Consider the following 23,385-nt stretch of genomic DNA (forward strand, 5'->3'; position numbering starts at 1 on the left):
ACCCAGTTTTGGAGATGCGTGGCTGAAAAAACAACCAAAACAACTACATGATTAATGCCGCTCCGCCTATCTGCGTCTATACGGCAACTTGAGTCGGTTGTCACGCTTTTTAGCAGCAGAATTTACTGATGGGGAATAACGAAGTCAATTAAACAGAGGCCAATCTGTGGCCGCCTGCTCTGAAGCTCAGCAAGTTTACTTCAGCTTTCAGAAACAAACATCAAAAAAAAAAAAAAAAAGAAAAAGACCTCATACAGAGGATCAAAAGTCTGAATATCATTTGACAGATCTGTAGCTCGTTTTACCCTCTGTCAGCTGGGTGGGATCTGCCGCGCAGAACAATATTTTCAGTGGTTTTTTTATATACTTCTGTGTGTATGTACTTCGTGTGACTTTTCTGAATTGCTTTGATGCACCAAACTCCACCCATCTGGTGCTGTGTGCAGGCCAATATAAACACTATGACTTGTGAATAGGAGTTGGTCCGCACAGTCTTATAATAATAACACACCAACTTCTCCACTGACTTCATATTAACGCCCACTTTAACGCTGAGAAGATTCTGAGTCATTTTAAGTAACAACCACTCAACAAATCATTCATTTTTGAAAGGGGAAAAAAATAAATAAAAAATAAAAAATCCACCGTCAGATGCTCTTGCATTAATATATCATCAGTCTGTGATGCTCAGTGTCTTCCAGGAGTTATTTTATTTTCAACTACAGCACTTCACTTTTTCTTCATCCCTCAATCTGTCTCATCTGCTCCTGCTCCAGTTAGTGATTCACTACACTCACAGGACCGAATTTTCATAGCACCCAGAAAATCCACATGAACGTTTCATATTCAAAAATGTGAGAGATTTTCCTCTGGTTGAGTAAAAAGTGTCAGACACAACAAGCGAGTCTATCCAGGCTTTTCTCAGTGTCACTGCTGAATGTCAGCTTCAGCATGTGCGGTCTAGAAATTAGCCCTCACTCTTTCACATTTGGGTTTGATGATTTGATTGCTGAATCTCTGTTGAACTGTCATTTTTATCTGGGATTAAGAATTACAGGACATGTGACAAATGCAGCTGAAGGTTTGGAGGGAAAAGGGTCTTAAACAGAATACAAACCGGTGTTACTGAAAAATTCTGCAGAGCAGTAGAAATATGTTGGAAGTTTGATTCTTTGATTCAGTTGGAAAGTTGTCATTGTGTGTCGGTGGTGTGGCACATTGGCGTTAGACAAAAAAATTGGTACATCTACTGAGGTTAGACATGCTTTCCAAATGTCAGTGACACATTTTCAGACCTTTGTTTAACAAATATTGTGCGTGGGGGAAGTTGGTTTTAGTGACTAGCCACTTACAAATAACATAAGATGACTAAACTTAAAAGGGGCTATTTGTAGGCTTTCTCCTCCGCCTAAAGTGGTTTCTTGTGAAATCACCACCCAAGACAAAAGCTCCGGCAATCGTAACGTTTACACAACAAGCGGTTATGATACGACCTCTGAGCAACGCTGTCGTCCGGGCAGTTTGGAGGCTACAGTGAGACGCTATCGGAAAGTGATGAGACGGGCTGGGGCTAGCTGGTTAGCGTAATAACTTCAGTGGATGAAAAAAAAGGCGTGATGCAGACAAAAGTTCAAATTGGTGCTGCTTTCCACCACTGGAGACAGCTCTTGGTGAGTAAAGGGATGAAGTTAGATGCTGAACTCGCAATGTTTTCTTCTAGACTGGTAAGAAAACAGCTGTTAATGCGAACGATGGCTATGTAGAAATTGCAAAACTAACAAATAGCTCCTATAAGTTGCAGTGGTTTCATGAAATCATTATCTGTATTTGGGCTTTTTTACCAAGGAGTTCTTTTTGAACACTGTGCAGAGGGATAAAGTAAGCTTCCCTCGCGATGTGGTACGTCTATAACATGCGTTTGCTCAACAGCAGCTGACAAGACAGAGTCACAAGTACTACTCCGGATGCCCTGCGGGTTTTGCTGTGGCTCACAAATCATTACAATTATCCATCTCGTGCCTTTGCAAAATGTGACAGTGGACAGAGCCTTGTGGATATGTTTTTTTTTAGACAATATATAACCACTGTTTGAAACTGTGGTGGCGGTGGTGGTGGTGGTGGTGGTGTTGTGTGTGTCTGTGTTTGTGCCGGGCAGCAGAGGTAATGGCGAAGGTAAGAGTTGGCTGCATCAGGGAAGTGTGGTAATGATGAAACACAAACGCTTTGAACGGCACAGATACTGTACCAAAACCTGCACAGACGAAACCTTAAAACAACCAGAGAAGGGCAACAGAGCAAAGAAAACATAAACAAACAAAAAAACAAATGTAGAATTTCAAATGCAGATTTGTTTTTGTGCAACAATTCTAATTAATATTGCAATGTTTTACTTCTGTGTTTGCCTTATTTTAGGCTTTTTGCACCATCCTAAACTGATGATCACATTTTTTTCCTTTCTGTACCACTCTTTCATTAATGCATTCACATTATCCTTTAAATTCCTTCTTGTCTCTTTTTTTTCCCCCTTTCAAAATCCATTACACTTTTACCAATTAATTGTCCATCAATTTATTTCTCACATGCAGTCCTCCCCCTTGCCATCTTCATTTCTCAAGATTTTTCCTTCCCACACGGTACAGTATCCAACCCTTTGAGCTGCTGCCATGAACCCATCACACATGACTGGAAATATGTGGAAATTTACCCATGAAAGACAAACACACACACACACACACACACACAAAATGGTAATGACTAACCGGAAACAGACACATGAAGACGGCCAGTGATACATGCAAAAACAAAACAAATGCTCATGGGCTGAACAAGTATTCACTTCCCTCCGCAGACAACACACACACACACACCATCTGATTAGTGTTTATATTTTGCCAAGAAGTTCTCCAGCCAATGCAGTTAGTTTATGACTCAACCACAAACTCAAAGAACTCAGAGACAAAGTATACATTTTAGTTTTTAGTCCACAGAGCCAACCCCCAAAACAGTTCCAACACTCATGAACACTGAACAACTTTCACTAGTTTACTTGTTTTCTTAGTTTCATACTGTTTTACTAAAACTATACAAAAGTGTTTTTCCCTTAAGTATCTCACTGTAATATCTGCAAGGTAACTCAGTGCTGAATCTGCACCATCGCAGAATAGAACAAATGTGATCGTTTTTGACCATATGGGGAATCTATTCACTGATGAAAACTTTACCAAGTGGACAACAAGCACTAATGGTGGGAGGTAAACTACCATACTGGGATCACATTAGGACACAAAGGGCTGTCCAGATGTCCACATAGCAAATAGTGGGATGGCTTGAAATCAGCGCTGCCCTCTAAACGTCAATGATTCATATCATATCAGTCGAGTCGAACCTCCTGCTGTCATATAATTGGAATTATTTTATCCTTTGCCCCTTTGTGTCATTGTGGCCTCTCGTGCTTGTATCCTGTGCTCTGTGTATACAGTTTTACAAACCTCATCTTTAAATGCATCTGTAAATCTAACTTTAATTGAAATAGGTCGGAGGGTCATTGAAAATGTGTAGAGAGCGGTGCAAAAATGGAGCAATGCGACACAATGTGTGACGTGTGGCTAGTTTTTGTTTTGTTTTTTTTCATGCTGCTTTCTACATGCTCCAATGCTCTCAGCTCCACTGCTAAATGCAGGTTATTCATGCTAAACCACTTGCAAATCAGAGCATACAGCTACCACTCTCCAGTGTGATCAGCATTTTGCCTGACAGCTGTTACAGGAGAGTCGCCCCTGTAAAGGGTTAAGACTTAATTACTGACCTGTGATCAGGGCGGACACGTGTATTTCTTGCATTTCTTCTCTTCTTTGTGGAAATGTGACATTTTCATGTCATATGATGTTAGTGTTGAATGTCAATAAAGAAAATAAAACAAGAGACTTGACATTAAGCTATTAAAGGTGTGTGTACGCCGAGATGCCTGCTCTGCAGATGCAGTGGACTGTAATGTAATTGGTGGGAGACAATGAATGTATGCATTTCCCATTATTCTGGGCAAGGTGTAAAGAAAAAAAATGTATTAATTACAGTGGTGAGTCATTTTCAAAAACAAGAACAGCTGATGCATGAATAAAATAAAGAAGCTGTTTCATGTTAAACTGGTGACTCAGAGTTGAGATGGAAAATTCTGATGTGGGTATATATTTATACTAATACATATTTTAATTGAAACTCAACACAGGCCAAAGGCCGCTTAGTGATTAGAAAGCCTTAGGGTCTTTTGATTGAGAATTTTCCTCTATCTGTGCACTTCTCTGTCCTTTATGCATCCTTTACAGTTGCACCAATCATCATTCTTTAATTCCCACCCATCTATTCACCTCACTGGCAGGTGAGCAAGTTTAATACAACTTGTTGATTCACTGTGTGTGTGTGTGTGTGTGTGTGTGTGTGTGTGTGTGTGTGTGTGTGTGTGTGTGTGTGTGTGTGTGTGAGAAACTCTAACATCAACTCCATGCATTCCTGTAGCTGTTTGCATCTGGTTGCCATGGAGTTTCACAGCTGTTTCTAGCAGACCCTAATGAGCTACAGCAGCTGCTAGCCTGCTAGGACATACACACGCACACACACACACACACACACGCTCACACACACACAAACATGTATACGTACAGTACACATGCTTGTATCGGTGCACAGGATTAGTTAAGCATTTACACATATGGTGTTGGAAGATCGACACTATTGGAGAGAATTAGAACTTGTAATGTCTTGCGAGGATGCTGGCACAGAAACGATGAGTTCACAAAACAGAGGGTATCGCTGCTTTGACAGTGATCCACCTGTAACATCTGCACATCTGGATGAACATACAGCTGCCTCAGAACAATGACTCTTAGCTTAACATCAGAGCTGTTAAAAAAAAAGACTTGAGAACGGCTCTGAAAGCTTGTCAATATCCTGAGGAAGTTTTCCAATGTCTTAATTTGATTGCAATAATTCTTCAACAACTGCAAGCAATAAGGAAGAAAACGATCAGGGTCTGTTGAACAGACTCGCTGTGTTTTCCACCAGTTGGCTGCTGTTTTGAATTTCAGCACTGAAGTTTGCGCCTTCAGAACACTCCACGCTGACAGTTCCCAGGCTCACTCTGTAAAAACTACTGCACTTTCCGGATTACTTTTCATTACTGATGTCCGCCGGCATCATCCAGTATTAAACCCATTCACAATGACTTTCATCTGTTGTCAACTAGGTTGCCTTCTTCCTCGTCTTTTCACTACACAAAGTTTTCTAATATTAATTCAGAAAACATACCATCTTAGTAAGCTAGGCACAACTATTTTGAAAGATTTTGATATTAGAAAAAGATGCAAACATGAAACGCAATCATACCAAAGCCTCATCTTGCAGACAGGTTGACATTGTTCTGGTTAACATCTTAAGACATATGAACAATACTCATGACTCACACTATCTTGGTGAAACAAATACACACCACTGCGTAAACTAATATACAAAGACACCTTTGTTTTTGTGGCGATGGTGCAAAGGTGATAGTTCACTGCACATGTGTTCTGATATAGACTGCATGAACACTACATGCACATTACAGATAGATGTACAACCTACTGAAAAGTGAAAGTGCTGTAGCTGCCACCTCTCTAAAAACACTCTCAACCTCAGGATATAGTCGCACACACACATGCACACTTGACTCCACACACATACACACTCTTACACTGTATACGCACAAGCAAACAATGACTCTATAGAGAGCGTTTCACACCTGCTCAGCCATCATCTTTTTTGGCAAACCCCATCAACACCACTTCCTTCCTCCCATGATGCATTGTGAGCGGCTCCCAATATCACTCTCTGTTCGACAACCTCTTCTTGGCTTTGTCAAACAGTAAAAGCTCCTTACTCATGAAAATACTTTCAACCGGGGTTGAAAGCTGTAAAACTATGACTTAAATATGATCTGAGCTTCATCACATCGTCGTCCTTCAACCACAGCACTGAAATGTCCAGGGAAAGCTACATGGCTTAAACTAATAACTAGTACTTCATTTGATATCAACCTGGATGCAACTATACAGTCATTTCAGCAAACACAGCAAGCGCACAACACCATGCAACAAGCACAGTAACTGAAAGGTCACAGAGAAGAAGATACGACATGATACCAAAGGTTTAGGAAGAAAGCCTCTAAAAATGAAAGCGAATGAATGAACGCTGTTTTTTTTTGATTTAGTGCCTTTTCTCCAAAGTGTCTTTACTAAGCACTTAACACCAACCTGCTCCACTTCCCCGTTATAAATACGAGTTCTTTCACATACTCACTTGTAACTGTTGCACTAATTGGAAGTCGCAGCTTTTTGCTAAATTGCCAAGCTGTAAATGGTGAACTGAATAATGTTAGAAATTAGTGCTGAGCGTGTGATATATCTCACAACATTACAGCAGATCATTACACCTGGATTTTGGCATCAAGACTCATTTCCACGAATCGCATCTGTGGAGGCCCGTTATTAACTGAGGTTGTGCAGACAAAAGTGCATACGCCATACTGATAATGTCTAACGCTCCAGACAGCCCAACCACAGGTGATGATCATTAACATGAATTATCCGTGGCAACTTATTGTAAAGTTTGGCAGAGTTATGCTCACATTCTTACACTCTGTCTGACCGGGCACAGTGACAAGATGGAATTATCTATGCTTCAAATACCTGATTCAATTCTGTTTTGCTGCAAAAAAAAAAAAAACAGCCCAGGTAAACACTTGCTTTAACTACTGTCATCTCCATATAGATTTACCTGAAGACTGGAGCTGGATTTTTAAGGAGGAAAAAGAAAAACATACAGGAAAAAAAAAAAAGATTCAAATGAAACTAGGAACATGGAAAGAGACATTCCCTCTTCCAAGTGTGTGGTGCGAAATTTCAATACCACGAGCCTGGAAAAAAAGCCCGGATTACAAAGTGCGTCTGTATTCATGTTTCTGTCTCAATATAGTGTTACAAGCACCCTCTAAAAAATGTGTGTGAGTGTTTGTGTCAGGGTTTGTGTGTGTGTGTGTGTGTGTGTGTGTGTGTGTGTGTGTGTGTGTGTGTGTGTGTGTGTGTGTGTGTCCTCTGCCCATGTTACAGTGTTTTGACAAGTGTCACACAATCCCCTGGGGGAGAGCAGGGGGGATTTCTCTGAAGAAGGAGAGCTTTGCTTTTGTCAGAGGAGATGAGGCCAGGAGCTCTCACTGGTGACTCAGCACACTTACATTACAGCGCATTTTTTTTTAAAGTAAACTTTTTTTCTGCTTTGTTTGTTTCCTCTGTCTTTTTCTTGTTCTCAACTGCTGACCCTAACCAATACCCAAAAGACCAAATATGCGCCATCTGCTTGTATACTGTGTGTCATAACGGCTTCCTGTTTGTCCACAAAATTTTCAAAATCTTAAATCTCGGCCCTCATCTAAAATGAGATAAAAAAAAAAAAAACGGCTATACAAAAAAACGGAAGCGTTTGACTGTGCCCTCCTTCCGCCAAGTAAAGCCCTCTAAACCACTTCTAAGAAAAGTCAAAGCTAGAGTGAAAGACTCGCAAAGGCGCAAATAGAGACGGCTCATTTTTAGAAAAGAGCTACGTTGTCATTACAAGTGCATAGTGTTTACCATTCGCCACACATCCCTTAACCGAGGGTGAGTATCCTTCCATAAACTTGTCCGCATTGCGAGCCACTGCTGAATTTCCTTTCCAGCAGGGATGAGGAATCTTCACAGCCTTGCTTGGACTTTTTTTCATTTAAAAAAAAGAAAGAAAAAAAAAGCACTTAATTTCAGGGATGTCTGTCTGCCACCATCAACAACCAGCAAATATACAAGTCCATACCACCACAAAATATGCCACGCAATTTAATGAAACCAGTCTGGTTTCATTAAATTGCATGGCATAACTATGTTATGTATTCATCGGGAAGTGTGGTTGTAAATACTGAAACTCCGTCCATCAGCAAAGTTACAAACCAGATGCACATTTGACAGAGCACTGATAAGGATCATTTGCTAACAGGCGTTTTCAACCAATGAAACTGAGGACTTCTATTCTTGCTGATGAACTAGTTCAACACAAAATGTCACATGTAAATGTGACATTTGATAGCGGTAGTTGTTTCTCTGATCGCTCTTTGCCTAATTTATCTGCTGCTTAGATACAAAGAAAGCCCCTTCTTCCTTTGGATTAGTCAGGTCAAGCAAAAAACACCCATCCCCTTTCAAAAAAATCCAAGGCTACCAAGACATGTCTGCTCCAGCTAAGCATTGTGAGCAAAATAGGTGGTGACATTTAATCAGGTTCATGACATTTGTCCTGTAAAACATACAAGTTGTCGCTGTTGCCTCAGGATAGCTCTCACACTGACAGCAGTTACCAACACCTGAAGGGCTGGCATGCAGTTGGTTTTTGAAGGGTTTAACTCTTGTACTCCGTCTGACGGACGGTCTCGTCGTCACTTCTTCCACACACTGACAGAAGATGAGCTGCCCTGAAGAAACGTGAGCTTTTGTTCAATTAACCTACAAAGAGAGTAAAGAGCCTTCACTACACGCACAGTCAAAGTGATGGCTCGGCTCCGGTGACTAAAGGTTTTAGTATCCTTCCAATGAACATATGATGAATCACCCACCACATCTAAAGGCAAAGGTGTTTCTACCCGTTCTGGATGGCGACAACCCAAGGCCATTATACCCTCTTTTTTTGGCTTCATCCCACACCTCTCAAATCTCTTTCCAGGAATACTGTGTCTTTTGCATGTCTTTGTAGACTTGATGCAACAAACTGAACACAAAGAAATGAGGCAAACAGTTTTGGACAGTCTGTTCTCAAAAGCCATTCATGATGTTACACTCAGTTATACACACAGAAGTAGGTGTGTCAAGAATGAAAAAAAAAAAAAAAAGAGAGAGAGAGAGGATGAGAGAAATAGCTCCAATCCTGCCAACTTTCCCACCTCCACACACCTGTTCAGTCGCAGATGCAAACCTGCCTATTTCAAGATGTGTTCAAAATGTGGGTCAGACAATAAGCACTTTGTGTGAAGCCAGCATACCTGCATGAAGCTGCTGTCCTGCAGTACCAATGCTCCACTCACCTAATGTACAAGACAGGTCACGTATTTATTGTAAGACGGGTTTCCAAAATTTCTCAGTAGGTTCGCCTACGTGGTAAATGTTAAAACCAGAAGATGGCATCCTCTAAAACTTCTTTCTCAGTGACTAAGCAAATAATTAAAAAGAAATTAACTAATGATACACGTTTAAACACATTATACAGTTATGTGTTCTCAATGTGAGTCAGCTTGAACAGCAAAACCCTACAAGTTGCAATCTCAAGTTCATGTTACGAGCTGTTCTGGTTCAGGTATACACTTGAAAAAAAAAAAAAAAAAATGTTATTCCTTAATTGGACCTAGGTGCAAAACTAACAAGTCAGCAAGGCCCCCCAAGAAGTGCAAGTACTGAATTGAGGAACTGAGAATGTTCTTTATATATTAAATGGGTCAAAATTTTAAAATGCCCTCGCAACATATGAACTTTGCAATAAACCTTTGTCAGATGTCACCCGCCCTTTTTCTTTGTTCGGCCTCTCCTGTCACTCACTGCTAAAGAAAAAGCAGAAAAAAAAAAAAAATTGCTGCGAAACATCATTTTTCACGAAAAAACAGGGTGCCCCAGAGCGAGGCGAGGCGGCAGCGTTATGAAATTGAACGTGGCCCCTGGCTCTTCAGCTGAGGCCCGGGTCAGAGCAGAGAGCTACAGTAGTAATTACTGAGAGACTGATTGCTGACAGGACCTTCCAACAGCCTGTGGTTAACTGGATGGAGCTGAGGGGGAGGAAGCTTCAAATGCACAGGCATGACAGATGCTTTGCTGATGACTTGTACTTCGGGGTGGTTCGGGGGCATGCATGCCTTTTTGCTTTACTCATTCTCCTTTCAAAAGTTGCATAAAAACTAAATTTGTGCGCTTACACTTTAGACAGTTTCTGACATTTTTTTGTATTTGGACGAAGGATGGCGAGAAATCACAGCAGCTGTGAGGGCAAATAACCCTCTTAGATGGTAACAATTCATTTTGTAAAAGATCTTTGTTTTGAGTGTCTCACTGAACATCTTCAGAGTTTGAGAAGTGTCATCCAAGGCTGTCACCTACTCTGCTTTATTAAAAATAAATAAATAAATAAAAAAAATCACCAGTAGATGTAATGTGTTCCAAGTGGCAGATAGTTATTTTTGGAGTGAAACTCTTCAAAACAGAAAGTTGTCCTTAAACAGATTTGAACCCACTTCACTGACAGAGTGGGAGGAATGTGTGATTGTGGCAGGCAAAGCATTTTTGCCACAACTGGTACAGTGCACCATTTTCCAACTGGATTATGCCAGTTTCTTCCCCAGGGTGGTCATTTGAGAGCACTAGGGAATGTTCATCATGACCATATGGATGTTCCAACCTGGTATTTTAGGGAACCAATCTGTGCCATCAATGCGCCCGGTTGATTTAGCTGTGGTGACGGAGATGGCTGTGTTTACATTGGATCGTGTTTGTTCCAGTTAAGAGTTGATATACAGCTGCTTTCATAGTTTTCAAACTTGGTAGAGTGTGGTTGTAAGATAAAAGATATAATATAAGCAGAAGAACAGCCAAATAGCAACTGAGCTTGTCCAGAAACCATACACCTAACTTTAAGGATTTCAATTAGCTGCCGGACCTGCACTCTTTTTCTGTATTTCAAGAACAAGGATCATAAAAGAAGCAGATCACGCCAGTTCAACAACCTGAACAAGCAGACAAAAATGTTGGCATCTGACCAATAGCCGCAGCAAATATCTGTCACAGGCAGCATGGAAGTGGAGCATAACTCTCAGCGTGTAACGGCCAAACAGAGACTGTATTTCATTCAGCACACTGTATCTGCCCGAGTCACTGAACCAAGCTGCCACACTAACTTACCTCTGATGGTTTCTTGTGCTGGTGGCGGACCCATGTGCTGCTGGTGCCCGTATTCTTGGATGACCTGGACCACGAGGTCACCTGACCTGCAACAATAAAAAAAAATTAAAAAGACGATAACAATGAGTGTAATTAAGATTAACAAGCATTTTATTCAGGAGAGATACCATCAATATTTTTCTGGCACTGACTAACTAGCCTTTTATGACAAAGCTGTAAAGACAAAGTGTTTCATATCTTCTGGAGCACAATATAAAGCAAACTTAATCTGTGTTGGATTTGTCGAAAACGTGCAGTCACGAGTGTGAATGTTGATCCGAAAGTGAGGCAAATGAAGAACAGGGGCTCTGGCTGTAGATCAGGCTTCATGTACACAGCGTGCGCTCAGATACACTCCAAACAAACTTTATTGTCCCACTGGAGAAAATTGTTTTTTTTGTTTTTTTTGCAGAGAAGGTTTACAATACAGACATAATAAAAAACACCGTAGCAAGATCATACCGGCGGGGAATCAGTTATACTTGTTAGAGGGGAAAAAGCTGGTCATCAAAAGTTCTTCCGTGAGCATGTGATGGGGTTCAGGACTTCTGTAATTTACGCTGATGGAGGTGATTCAACCACTGCAGAGAAGCACTAAAAAAGAAAGCAGGCATACAAAAACCTTCCCCGTGACTTCTCCTACCTCTCCAAGTCAGGCCTTTAATTGAAGCAGACTGATGATGATCTATTAAGGGCTGTAATAAGTAACGACAGTATAAATAGCATCTTGTTAAGCAGTTAGTCCACTATGGTCTTTTACAACCTCATTAATACACAACTTAATGGCAATTAACCAGACACTGAAGCCAATATCCCACCTCCCGCTTCAATCAGCCACCCTGTGCGTGTGTTTGTCTGCGTGTGCCCGTGTGTGTGATCAGAGCCCATACTGATATATGTAGAGAAGAAAGGGAATGTGTGTAATTTCATTTATGATAGTTTTTTTTTGTTTGTTTTAAATCACTGTAACAGAAATAGCCAACAGCTCATTTTCACCTGTGCACCATGTAGAAGGCTCTCATTAAAAATTGCATCACATTAGCAATTAAATTACATCACACAGGCATAATGGAAAACACAAATTTGCCAATACTGTGTAATATAACACACTGTTACGGTGACTCTCTGTGTGTGTGTGTGTGGGCTTCCTCCCACTCAACATATTTCCCTTGCCACCACAGAAGTCCTGCCACCGTGCTAATTTTACTTGGGATGTCTGAACAACTAACAGTGCTGAGGGCAGAACTGCTGTCAGGCTCATCTTCAAAATTACTGACTCCCTCTCTCCACACACACACACACACACACACACACACACACACACACACACACACACACACACACACACACACCTGCTAACGTATACAGATATTTGCCACATAAGCATGCACTCACACTTTCCTCCACAATCACACACACTTTGCTTGCATCGTTGATGTTTCAATCTGTCAGAGTGGCACAGATTTATATATTCCCTTGGACAGACACACATAAACACACTGACACGCATTCACCGCCACAACCCAACAGGAAATAGGAATTGACAGCCACGAGTGGGTAACGATTTCAAATGAATCCTCTACTCACCTCTACTGAGTGGTGGTCTCAAAGTGTACCACCTTACAGAATGTGTGTGCTGTGTGTATGCGTGTGTGTATGCGTGTGTGTGTGTGTGTGTGTGTGTGTGTGTGTGTGTGTGTGTGTGTGTCTGTCTGCTTGAGAGAGAGACTTGTTAAAAGGTTAAGTGGAGCAGATATACTCTAGTCTGTCCAAGAATAAACATGTCAAAATAAAAGAGTGAGCAGGGTGTAGTGGCGAGTGGCATTTTTGAACACGTCTCAGTTTCTGTACAGCTGAACACCTATAGGACGGTTTTTGTAGGGATGTGTTAGACAGAGGCGCTCTCCACCACCACCATCATCAAAACACGCACTAGAGACTTAGAGAATCTCTGCCAAAAGCACTGAAGCTGTTCCTCAGTGTCTGTGTTCGTCCACAAGTCTGTGTGTGTAGGAGTGCTATGTTATATGCACACATGTGTTCAGTATGAAAATATTCAGTGGAACTGCGTGCTAATCTGCTGAACATTCATGCATCTGCTCTCTGCTAGAGTGTGTGTGTGTGTGTGTGTGTGTGTGTGTGTGTGTGTGTCTGTGCAGGTTACATCCACACGCCCCACATGAGGCAGCTGCACCGCTCTATCACTGCGGCCAGATAACCAAACGGGCCGCAGCACAGTTGGAGGTTACCATCATGGCCGTGTGTTAATTAAAAGCCCCGCTTGGTGCACGGCAGCCAAAATTATCATGGGCATCCTTCAATTAGAAACCTGATAACCTCCAGTCAACAGATGCAGCTGGAGCCCACACAGCACTGGCTAACGGCTAACAGCTAATTATACGGCAGACAGTATGGCCTTCAGTGCAGGGTGGCAGAGTCTAGGTCTGAAAAACAGCCTGTTAAACCTGCTGTAAAATATTTTATACATGCAGACCTGTGACCACATGACGGTTAAACCTGCAAAAGGTCACTTCAACCTCTGCTGGCCCTACTGCAGTAAACAGTTAACAGTTTTCAGTTTCAGTCACATTACCCAGAAATCATTTTCCTGTAGTTAGTTTAAAAATGTTTTAAAAAGAAAACGGTTAAGACATTCCACATCATGAACAGCTTCAACTGGAGAAATGTTTTTGAATTTTGTATTATACTGTAATAGGAAATTTGATTTCTCATCAAGAGAGACAGAAAAATCCCAAATGAAATCTTTTTATCTCTTTTTAATATTTTATTCGAATGTTCAAAATGTGTCAAAAGACAGCAGAGAATATTTTTTTTTTTACAATGTTTCATGACTTTTGACATTGACTTTTAAGAGGGTCCAACAGTAGAAAGAAATATTACGTTTCCACAAGCAAAAGAAAAAAAGATCTCGTTGTTCAATACAGAAATGTTACACTCTGAGGTGAAAAGGGCAGATTAAGCCACTTTGCTTTGGTAATAAGATAATGCTTGCATGTGAGCGGCTTTTAGGGAGACACAAAACCAAAAGTGAGGTCCACTTTTGTACACGACAGTTTGTTTTCTAGCTCACTGATGTATCTAATTTTCTGTCTATGTTGGCCTTACGGAGTCAGGGGTATGGCCAAACAAATACATTTGCTTGTTTTTGAAAAATGCACGCCGCAAAATGCCAAGAATTAGTCATGTTGAACTGCCAAAAGGCAAGAAGAATGATGTTTATAATTAAATCAAAATTGCTAGCTGTCTTCAGTGACTAAATCTTCATATTTCGTGGAGAGTGATCAGCATTGAGAGCCAAGTGTGCTTGTGTAACACTGCACTGCTATTCAAAGACAGTTTATTATCAGATGATTTTCCAGCAGACGCTGCCAGCGACAGTAATGTGTTAGACTGGCCAGATGTTCCCACCATCATGCGGCCTATCTCTTCATTGCATGTCTGTCTGACTGTCTGTCTCTCTGTCTGTCTGTCTGTCTGTCTGTCTGATTGGTTGTTTGAGTCTCTATCACGACTCCGGGTAGGGAGCGTATCTGCTGATCAATTAGTCAATGCATCCATTATCTAATATGCATCTATCAGTCAGGCCATTAAGTGCATGCTGCATATATTTAACATTTCTTCCAAAACACATAAGGCCAGATTTACTAAGAATATGGCCCAACAAAAATGCAAGATGTGGGTTTTAGTGAATTTGCAGCCACAATCTGTGTGTATTAAGCACCTGATTTACTTAGGCTGCAGCTCATTACGCCCATAGCGCTTAGATTGCTTTATCATAGATAGAGATTGTAACACAGTGTAGCCTTGCTAAAGATTTACTTGGCTGAAGTGCTAATAATAAAATACATCTTTATGTCTAATTATTTTATTGATCACAAAAGAGTTGAAAGTAAAAACACAGACAAGGCTACAGGTACAGCAGCTCAGCGCACCAGGTGGAGATAGTGTGTAAAGACTGATGTAGAAATAACAGTGCAGTCACAGCCTGTGGTGATTTTATAGACACTGATTGTCAACTAACACAAACCACAACTCCCCCGCCCCCTGTTCACTTGTTTTTACAATAAAAATACTTAGACACTGTGTTCATCCAGCCTCAGCTCAGTTTCCCCTCAGAAATCAGAGAGATTTTATCCGTTTCTGTCCCATTTCTCCCAAGCTCTCTAAATTTTGACAGAATAGTAGGACCTGGAATTTCCAGAGCTGCATATTCATATTTATACTGCAGTTGTGTTCAGAAAGAGGAAGTCTTAATGAGGAGAGCAGAGGAGGGAATGACCGTGAGACAGGTGGAAAGTCTATATGGAGAGTGGATACAAGAAATACCCTGCGGGAGTTGACTAAAATCAGGCAGCTCACTGTAAAACAGCAGCACAGGAACTCACTTTTCTGACACTTCCATGTTTCATGCTTTCTCTCTCTAACTCTCTCACACTCACTCACACACACACACACACACACACACACACACACACACACACACACACACACACACACTCCCTCCCTTCCCCTGAATCTCCCTCCAACTTACTGTCGGTGGTGTCGGAGTCATTGCTGCTCGTGGAGTATTTTCTCCTCTTCTTCTCGCTCTCCATCTGTCAGAGGGGTGGCAGGGAGGGAGGGAGGGAGGGAAGAATTGGGGCAAGAGGGAAAGAAAGAGAGAGAGAGAGAGAAAAATGACGAGTGAGAAGATGTTCACCATGAAAACACAAGTGTTAATGAAATAATGCGCTGATGGCACCAATCTGTCAGAGTCTGCAGCAGGCAGCCTGCCAGAGTAAACCGACTTGATCACCATTACATATTAGCACTTCGGACTTGCTGGGAACTTCACAATGATACACTTGTTCCTTTTCTTCGCATACAGTGGGAGTCCCTGTACAAGTCGACTGTGAACGCATCCTGAAATAGTGCTCTATTCACTGGGGGCTATTGTGCAAGTCCCCTTTTATGCATCTGCTTTAATACTCTAGGTCTTTCTTTCTTGATTATAAACAGAATAAAACTGAATCAACACATGGCAAATCAAAACAGTTTGGCACAACCTGCACAACCTGGCACTTTAAGCTGCAGACAAGTGTGAAATGAAAAAGTAAATTAAAAAGCAACATCTAGGATGAGAACATTTTTATTCAATAACCTCGCGTTGCTCATTTGTCACCTTAACATCCTAATTCTGAGATCATCACTGTGATAACTGTGTGTTTGTTTACAAGAAAACTCAGCAACATCAGCAACATCCCACAATATTTCAGTCACAAAGCATTTACTGAATGGAATCTCGCATCTTTATGAATGAGCTTCCATCAGGGAGCAGCATATTTAACACAGCAGGAGCACCAGGAAGATACAGAAGACGCAGTTGCCTATAGGGAAAAAAAAAAAAAAAAAAAGAAAAAAAATCCCTCATTATTTTGACTGAACTGATGTGTGTTTCTGCGGTAACTTGACTGCCACTTGGAAAACACACCCATAGTTACTTGCTCAGCTTACACTTAAATAAACCCTGTATTACACCCATTTCCCAAATGTGACAACAAGTGTGATGAGTTCAATCCAGACGTGTTGCAAAGAGAAAGCAATTTAACTTCAATTCACAAGCAACAGCAGCCGAACGCTAATTCTGCGACGGAGCATGAGTCTCACTTCAGAGACAGAGAGAAGAGAGGGAAAACTGAAATGAGAGGTGGAGAGCAGACATGAGGAGTGGCTGCTAAAAGACATCTATTTAGTAGATAGATGCCTACTGTGTGTGTCTGATTCAATTTTGTGTCCAGAATGGGGGGGGGGGATAGAGAGAGAGCTGCTCAGGCTAAATAAACAAAGATGTTACAAGCAAAGAGCAGGGCGAAGCAACAGTCATAGAGACAATGGAGGAACGTCAGAGAAGGAGGACAGAGTGCGTCAGAGAGAAAAAGGTCAGAAATAAATCAAACAAAAGCTATCAAGAAAAATCTTTTTTGTTTTTAGAAAAACACATTAAATAACAGCACCCTCTATGTTTTCCATCGTTACTCAGCTTCACATTTTACATGTTAGAAGCAAATGTGGGCAACAGCAGATTTGCAAAGAGTTAGACAGAGCAGTGGGAGAGAAGGCAAGAGATCCAGTAACAGAGGGTGAATTCAGACCAACAGGTGGAGGCACAGTTAATTTCACTGAGCAACCATTTCCTCCTGTTTACACAAAAAAAAATTTTAAAAAATGTAAAGTTTAATCAGCACTTTCAGATGAGAAAACAAGAACACTCTGATCAGCATACAACTGAATACATAGCCAGAAGCAGTGAAAAACACCTGATGGTCACCTTGTTGATATGATATATTATGATTCAACATGCAAAAACTCAGAGGTTTATTATTAAAGTGTCCCTGACAAGGCTTAAAGGGAAAAGAAAACACAGATCAAGGATGCAAAAAATGCAGCCTGTAGAAATATTTAATCTCTTGTAGCCTGAGTTGCAAAAGAAGAAAATATATAGAGTTCCATTAAAAAGGAAAAAAAAAAAAAAGAGGCCAGGGGTCAAGAGTCTGAAAGAGAGAGAAATGAGGCAAAGGAGGCAGCAACAAATAGAGTCAAGAAGTCAAAAGGAGGTTTTAGCGTACTGCTAGACTGAGGCAGGAAAGCCAAAAGAGGAGGAGGTGGGTTACAACCTTCAGTGCGGGGAACGGAGATTTATGTGGCCGTAAAACCCGGCTATTCCCTCTTATATGGGGCTCTTCCAGTACCCTGGCCTCCCCGCCTGCCCTGCACACACTTAACTACTCTGACATTTATGCTGACAGAAAAACACAGCGCTTCTTCGCTGCCTCCGACTATTTCCATTCCCAAGTCCTGCCATCATACCCTCTCCCTCTCATCTCTTTTCCTCCCCCTTCCAGTCTTCTCTGCCTTACAATAACAGGGACAGAGGGAGTGCGTTGAGTAAGGTTAAGTACATTATTGACTTCCTCAGCTTTGCTCGCTTCTCTCTCTCTCCATCCCTCCACCTCTTCCCATCTGTCTAGCTCTACCTCGTCGTCCTGCCTTTGAGGCGATTGGTTAAGTACATCATTGACTTCCTCCAGCTACGTCTGTCTGACTTCAAGTCTGCACGCTTGGATCCATCTCAGGGTTTCCCCTCGCCTATTAAACTCTCAGGCGACCCACTTAAACCACACTCAGGGCACCAAAGTTTTCTCTTTTTTTCTTTTTTTTTTTTCTTTTAAAAAAAAAAAAAAAAAAAAAAGCAGTCCAGCCATTTTTTTTCCCCGACCACCCAAAGGAAAATGTGAACACAGAAAAAAATGTGACAGAAAATTCTTTACACCAGCTTTCTGAATGAGTCTGTTAGAAGTTGTCTGAAGCATTTACAACAATTTTGTGACAGAAAATGTGCTGGATGATGAACACATCGCAGCTTCTATTTTTGGACACTTTTGTTTGTGATTCAACCGAGGACTCAACTGACTGAGCATAAAAATTTTAGTCAGAAATATTTACTCAGGTGTCTCCCACTTGGTACTTTGTAGTTATACCTGTGGCTACAGCTGTAGACGGTTATTTCTCATGATTAGTTCGACTGAACGGGGCTCCATCCATCAACGCGACGGCTTTGAGTTGTTGCATCAGATGTAAAAACTCCTACGCTGTTTTAAATCAGGTTTCTGAAAAGCATTCATCATGAGCCGGGAGGCATTCTAATGCTTCCAAGATGCTATAAAAATTAATGTTTTAGTTTGTGAGATGAGAGAGGATCTGTTGGCAACCTTTGCAACGCTCATCTCACGGTAGCTCCAAAAAGGTAAAAATTTGTCTCTCTTCTCCTCTTCCACTGCTTCCAGCTTGGATAACAAAGTCCATTAAAATAGAGCCGGAGTGGAGTCGCTGACTGAGTGCACTACAGAGTAACTAGCTGGTCAGGTGATTGGGTTGTTCCATGCCAAGTCATTCCAAGGAAAGCTTCTCAACTAGCACCTTTACAGGTTTACTGGCATCTGGCATATAAACATGCACCTAGTGATGTCACACTCAACAGCTACACCATCAACAGGAGTTAGCAATAACAGGGAAAGGGTAGCAATTCCAATCTGGGTGAAGAAAAAAAAAAAAAAAAAAAAGATTTGCACACTGTACTGCTTGCTCCCAGCAGATTTCATAGAGCAACAGTCAAGCATTGTCAAGTGCAATAGGCCTTGTCCCAAATATCACAGAAGACATTTTGACATGTCGCAGCAGGAGAAACACCTGTGAAAATAATAAGATTTCCCAACAGGTTTTGCTTTTCACTTCAGTTTGGAATAAAAACTTTTTCAGTCAACCGAACTCTCGCTTTCACAAAAGAGGTGAGACGTTCTCACACATACACACTCATGACATATCAGTAAGTGTGTGGCTAGCTGCTGACATTTAGTTTGCTGACAATGCTAACCAGCCGTTGCTTGGTTAAGCGCAAAAATCCAGAAACATATTCCCTCCTGCCTATAATTTTTTTTTTTGTGTGTGTGTGTGTGTGTGTCCTTGCTGTTTTTTATGGCAGCAGTTGGGGAGTAATTTTGATTTTGGTTGCACAGCTGTCCCAGTTTTGGTTCCACTTTCGCTGTTCTTCGGTATGCCTGTCATGATAAAAGCACTACCTCCAAGCAGTAGCCAAATCCTTACTTGATTGTATGCTTACTCAGACGGGAAAATGAGAGTGAATTATAATGATTTTCTCTCAGTACTGCACCATTTCTTTTGCAATGCCTCCACTTTTCTCACTGTATTGACCAGAGCGGGAAACCCTCACCAGCCGCTCCGGCTAATTTTTTTTACCAGTCACTTTCACAATACACAACAATAACTTAGATGTCCTAAATTTCTGTGTAGTTGTGACATGTTTCCTGATAATTGCGTTTCTATTTTCCATTTGTTGGCTATTGGATTGAAAAAAAATACATGTATTTGATATATGCTGAATGATTGATATGTTACATATGATAAATGGTAAATGGACTTGCTGGGCGCTCAAAGCGCTTTACAATACTTGTCACATTCACCCATTCACTCACACATTCATACATAACGCTCATACACTGCTGGAGCAGCCATCAGGGGCAATGTGGGGTTCAGTATCTCGCCCAAGGATACTTCAACACGGGGCCTGGAGGAGCCGGGGATTGAACCACCAACCTTCTAATTAGTGGACACTACGTCCATATCCATTTACCAGCCACATTTACTGGCTGAGGTTCAGTGTCTCTGTGACATCTTGCCGTCATGGAGCCTGAATCTGTGATTTTAAGCTGACAGGACCGTCTCTTTAACTTCTTCACCTGGTGGCAGCTCAGAATTTCTCAATGTGTATGTAAGGGTAGAACTGCTGGCCGGTTAAAGTGAAAGAACTGATGGTAATTGGAAACGTCACTGTGTCTCCTTAAAATCCCCCTCCTCCTTCTCTTTTGGAGACGGCTCACCTATGGCACGAGGCAGCTCTGCAATGCTGAAAAGCTTCCAAGTTCATTTACTCCATCACTCTGTCTCACTTATTCTTTCTCTCCTCCTGACATCCTTTCTTTTTTTCCCTCCACTTTTTCCTCATCCTTAGCTTCCAGGTCGCTCAGTCTCTTTCTCTCTCTCTCACAACCCCGTCTCAATCAGTCCAGTGAACCAGAGCCCACACTGGAGATTGAGATATTTCTTGTTCTCTGGAGAGATGGGGGTGGGTGAAGGAGAAAAGGGGAGACAGAAAAGACTCACAAATGTACAACTTCATCTCAATCACTCCAGTGAATCAGACTCCAGGTCTGCACTGGGTGACTTCCTAAGGACAAAAAGAAAAGACAAAGACAAAATAGAGACACAAAGACAGAGGGGAAAAGAGCCTACAGAGACAAACAGAGAGAGAGAGAGAGAGAGAGAGAGTCTGTGACAGTCTGACAACCGTCCTGCCAAACAGCTGTAACTGCTTCTAGCTGTAGAGCCAGAATTCAAATGCTTACAGCAGGGCTTCAATTTCAGTGCGGGATTGCGGGTATTGAACATAATTTCATTGATTCCCACATACGTTTACAGCGATGTCTGACAATGTTCAGCCAATGTTTGCAGCCTTGCAGAATGCAAGCCGACTGCCCAGAAGCGCAGCATCAGACGGACCATTTCCACCCTGGAGCACATGGACCGATGGCTAAAATGTAAATGTACATCATCAGGGAAAAAAAAAAAAAAAAACACCACAGGATCCTCGGATAGATAACTGCATCTATACTAAGGAAGCAGCAGTCCAAAGACAAGTTTCAGGCTGACTGGCTCAGAACGTATCCTTAGCTCAAACTTTGCAATGGTCAAATGAGTTGCTCTATTTATAAAATGTATAGTGCTGCGGCTTTTACCAGCCAATGTCTCAAAACGTCAACGTTAAGTCGCCACTCAGAAGGCGTGTCTCACAGCAAAGACTGTGATGTCATGCGAACATGGATTCAGCACACGAGTAAAGCAAACCTCACCAATCTGATGCTCATTTCATTACAGATCTCATATACAGTATGAACACACAGCAAACATTGTTTTGCACACACTGTAGTGATTATTGTCCTCTTTCCACAGCTTCTCTTTCAATCCTACAATACAAAAACAACCCAAAAGCCTCAGGTAGTATCCAGCAGACATCATGTTATTGCATCATTACTACCTCCGCCAAGGAGGTTACGTTTTCAGCCGTGTCTGTTTATTTGTCAGCAGAATTACCCAAAAAGTACTAAACCGATTTGCTCTGAACTTGGTGGAGGGATGGGGCGTAGGCCGGGGAAGAACCCATTACATTTTGGGGCAGATCCAGATCATTTACTATAAATTAGATTTTTTTTCTCTGAAGTCTGGTTTATGTTGTTTGAAACTTGCCTTGGCAGAGGCCTGTGCTCTCTGAGTGCACGTATACAGTTTACTGCATGTCTTTTGTTTGGTACATTGGGTTGTTGAAAGAAACTGGAGTGGGGAGGACAGTGGAAATGTTGAGTTGTGTCACAGCTACGTGATAACACAAGGCTGACTTGTTTGCTTTCTTGTTTTGGATTGGGTGACAGTTTGGGATTTTGTCATCCACCTTTAAAATAAAATCTTAATATTAAAATAAAACTGAACTGCCTACATTGCAAGCCTTCCTTGATATAGAGTCCAGTCCTGCAGTTACAGGTGAGGACTGGATTCACCGCAGAACAGGAAATCAAAACATACTCACAAGATACAAACGCAAGTATCTTCACATAAAACTTACAACAACCAGGACCTGGCTCTCAGGTTGTAGCATATTTGGCATACAGAGTACACTAAAGCTTCAATGTCCCTACAGGACACTTTGGCTCAAAGAGAGCAGTCAATAACAGTAAACACAAGAATACAATGATGAATAAAAACGTCAATCAGTACAATATGTACATGAATACATTACAGATACAAATAAACACAAGGACACAGCTTAAAACCAACATCATCGCTGTCATTGTGACATCAGAAAAAGCAGCGAAGCCAGCAACCACCCTTCCACAGGCAGTAAGAGGCCAAATCACATTTTGTGTAAAAAAAAAAAAAAAAGGAGTTGGTGGAATAAAACACCTCATGTATCTGTGTGTGCCACCTCTAGAGAGGTAAAACCCTGCCTTTGATGGAAGCAAGTTGTGCTCACTGTGTAAAGGGTGTTGGGAGTCCAGTAAAATGATGAGATGACGATAACATTTACAATAAGGTTTCTCCCGTTTTGTTGTGGTGCCTGTGCATTATTTTTTATTCTATATGTATCTGAAGTTTGTACTGCATTTTAACATATAGTGTCACACATACCTGAAACAACTAGATGAGTAAACAGTCGATGGACAAATATGATTATTCATTTAACTAATTTTTTAAGCAAAAATGTGTTGGTTCCAACTTCTTAATGTGAGTATTTTCTATTCCTGTGAGTCTTACATGAAAGACAGCTTGGGATCTGGGAATCTTTGATGATAGCATATTTATTTAGTGTTTTCTAATATTTTAGAGTCCAAACAAATAAACAATTAATATGTAAACTATTGGCTTTTGTTGCATTATGAATTCATACTTTACCAGTATGAGACTGTGTAAACCTGCAAACCTTTGTCAGAGCTGAAGCAGGACAATAGCTGGAGGCAACCAGCTGTCAGAGTCGATGAAACCATATTGTACGAAGGAGAGAACACTATCAGACAGAATGAAATACAACCATATCGTGAAATAATTTGGTTTTGGCGTAGCCGGACATTTCTGACATATAAATAATAGGTCTCCAGGCTAAATGAAGGAAAAAATGAAGTTTGGAAACGAGCAGAGAGAAAGGAAGAGGAAAAAAACGATCAGAGATTCA

At 41.3% G+C, this 23,385-nt stretch overlaps 1 protein-coding gene across 1 annotated transcript in view; it reads right to left on the bottom strand.

The window, feature by feature from the left end:
• Positions 1–23,385, bottom strand: part of jade2 (jade family PHD finger 2) — a 184,368-nt gene that overhangs the window by 143,973 nt on the left and 17,010 nt on the right. The window contains exons 2-3 of the mRNA XM_023413054.2: positions 15,583–15,646; positions 10,992–11,077 (exon numbers count right to left, since the gene is read on the bottom strand). Of these exons, the coding sequence (XP_023268822.2) occupies positions 10,992–11,077; positions 15,583–15,646 (150 nt within the window). The remainder of the gene's footprint in view (positions 1–10,991; positions 11,078–15,582; positions 15,647–23,385) is intronic.

The sequence above is a fragment of the Seriola lalandi genome, unplaced genomic scaffold, assembly GCF_002814215.2.
Source record: "Seriola lalandi dorsalis isolate HSWRI2012SDOR001 ecotype SW California unplaced genomic scaffold, Sedor1 jcf7180002054502, whole genome shotgun sequence".
NCBI lineage: Eukaryota > Metazoa > Chordata > Actinopteri > Carangiformes > Carangidae > Seriola > Seriola lalandi.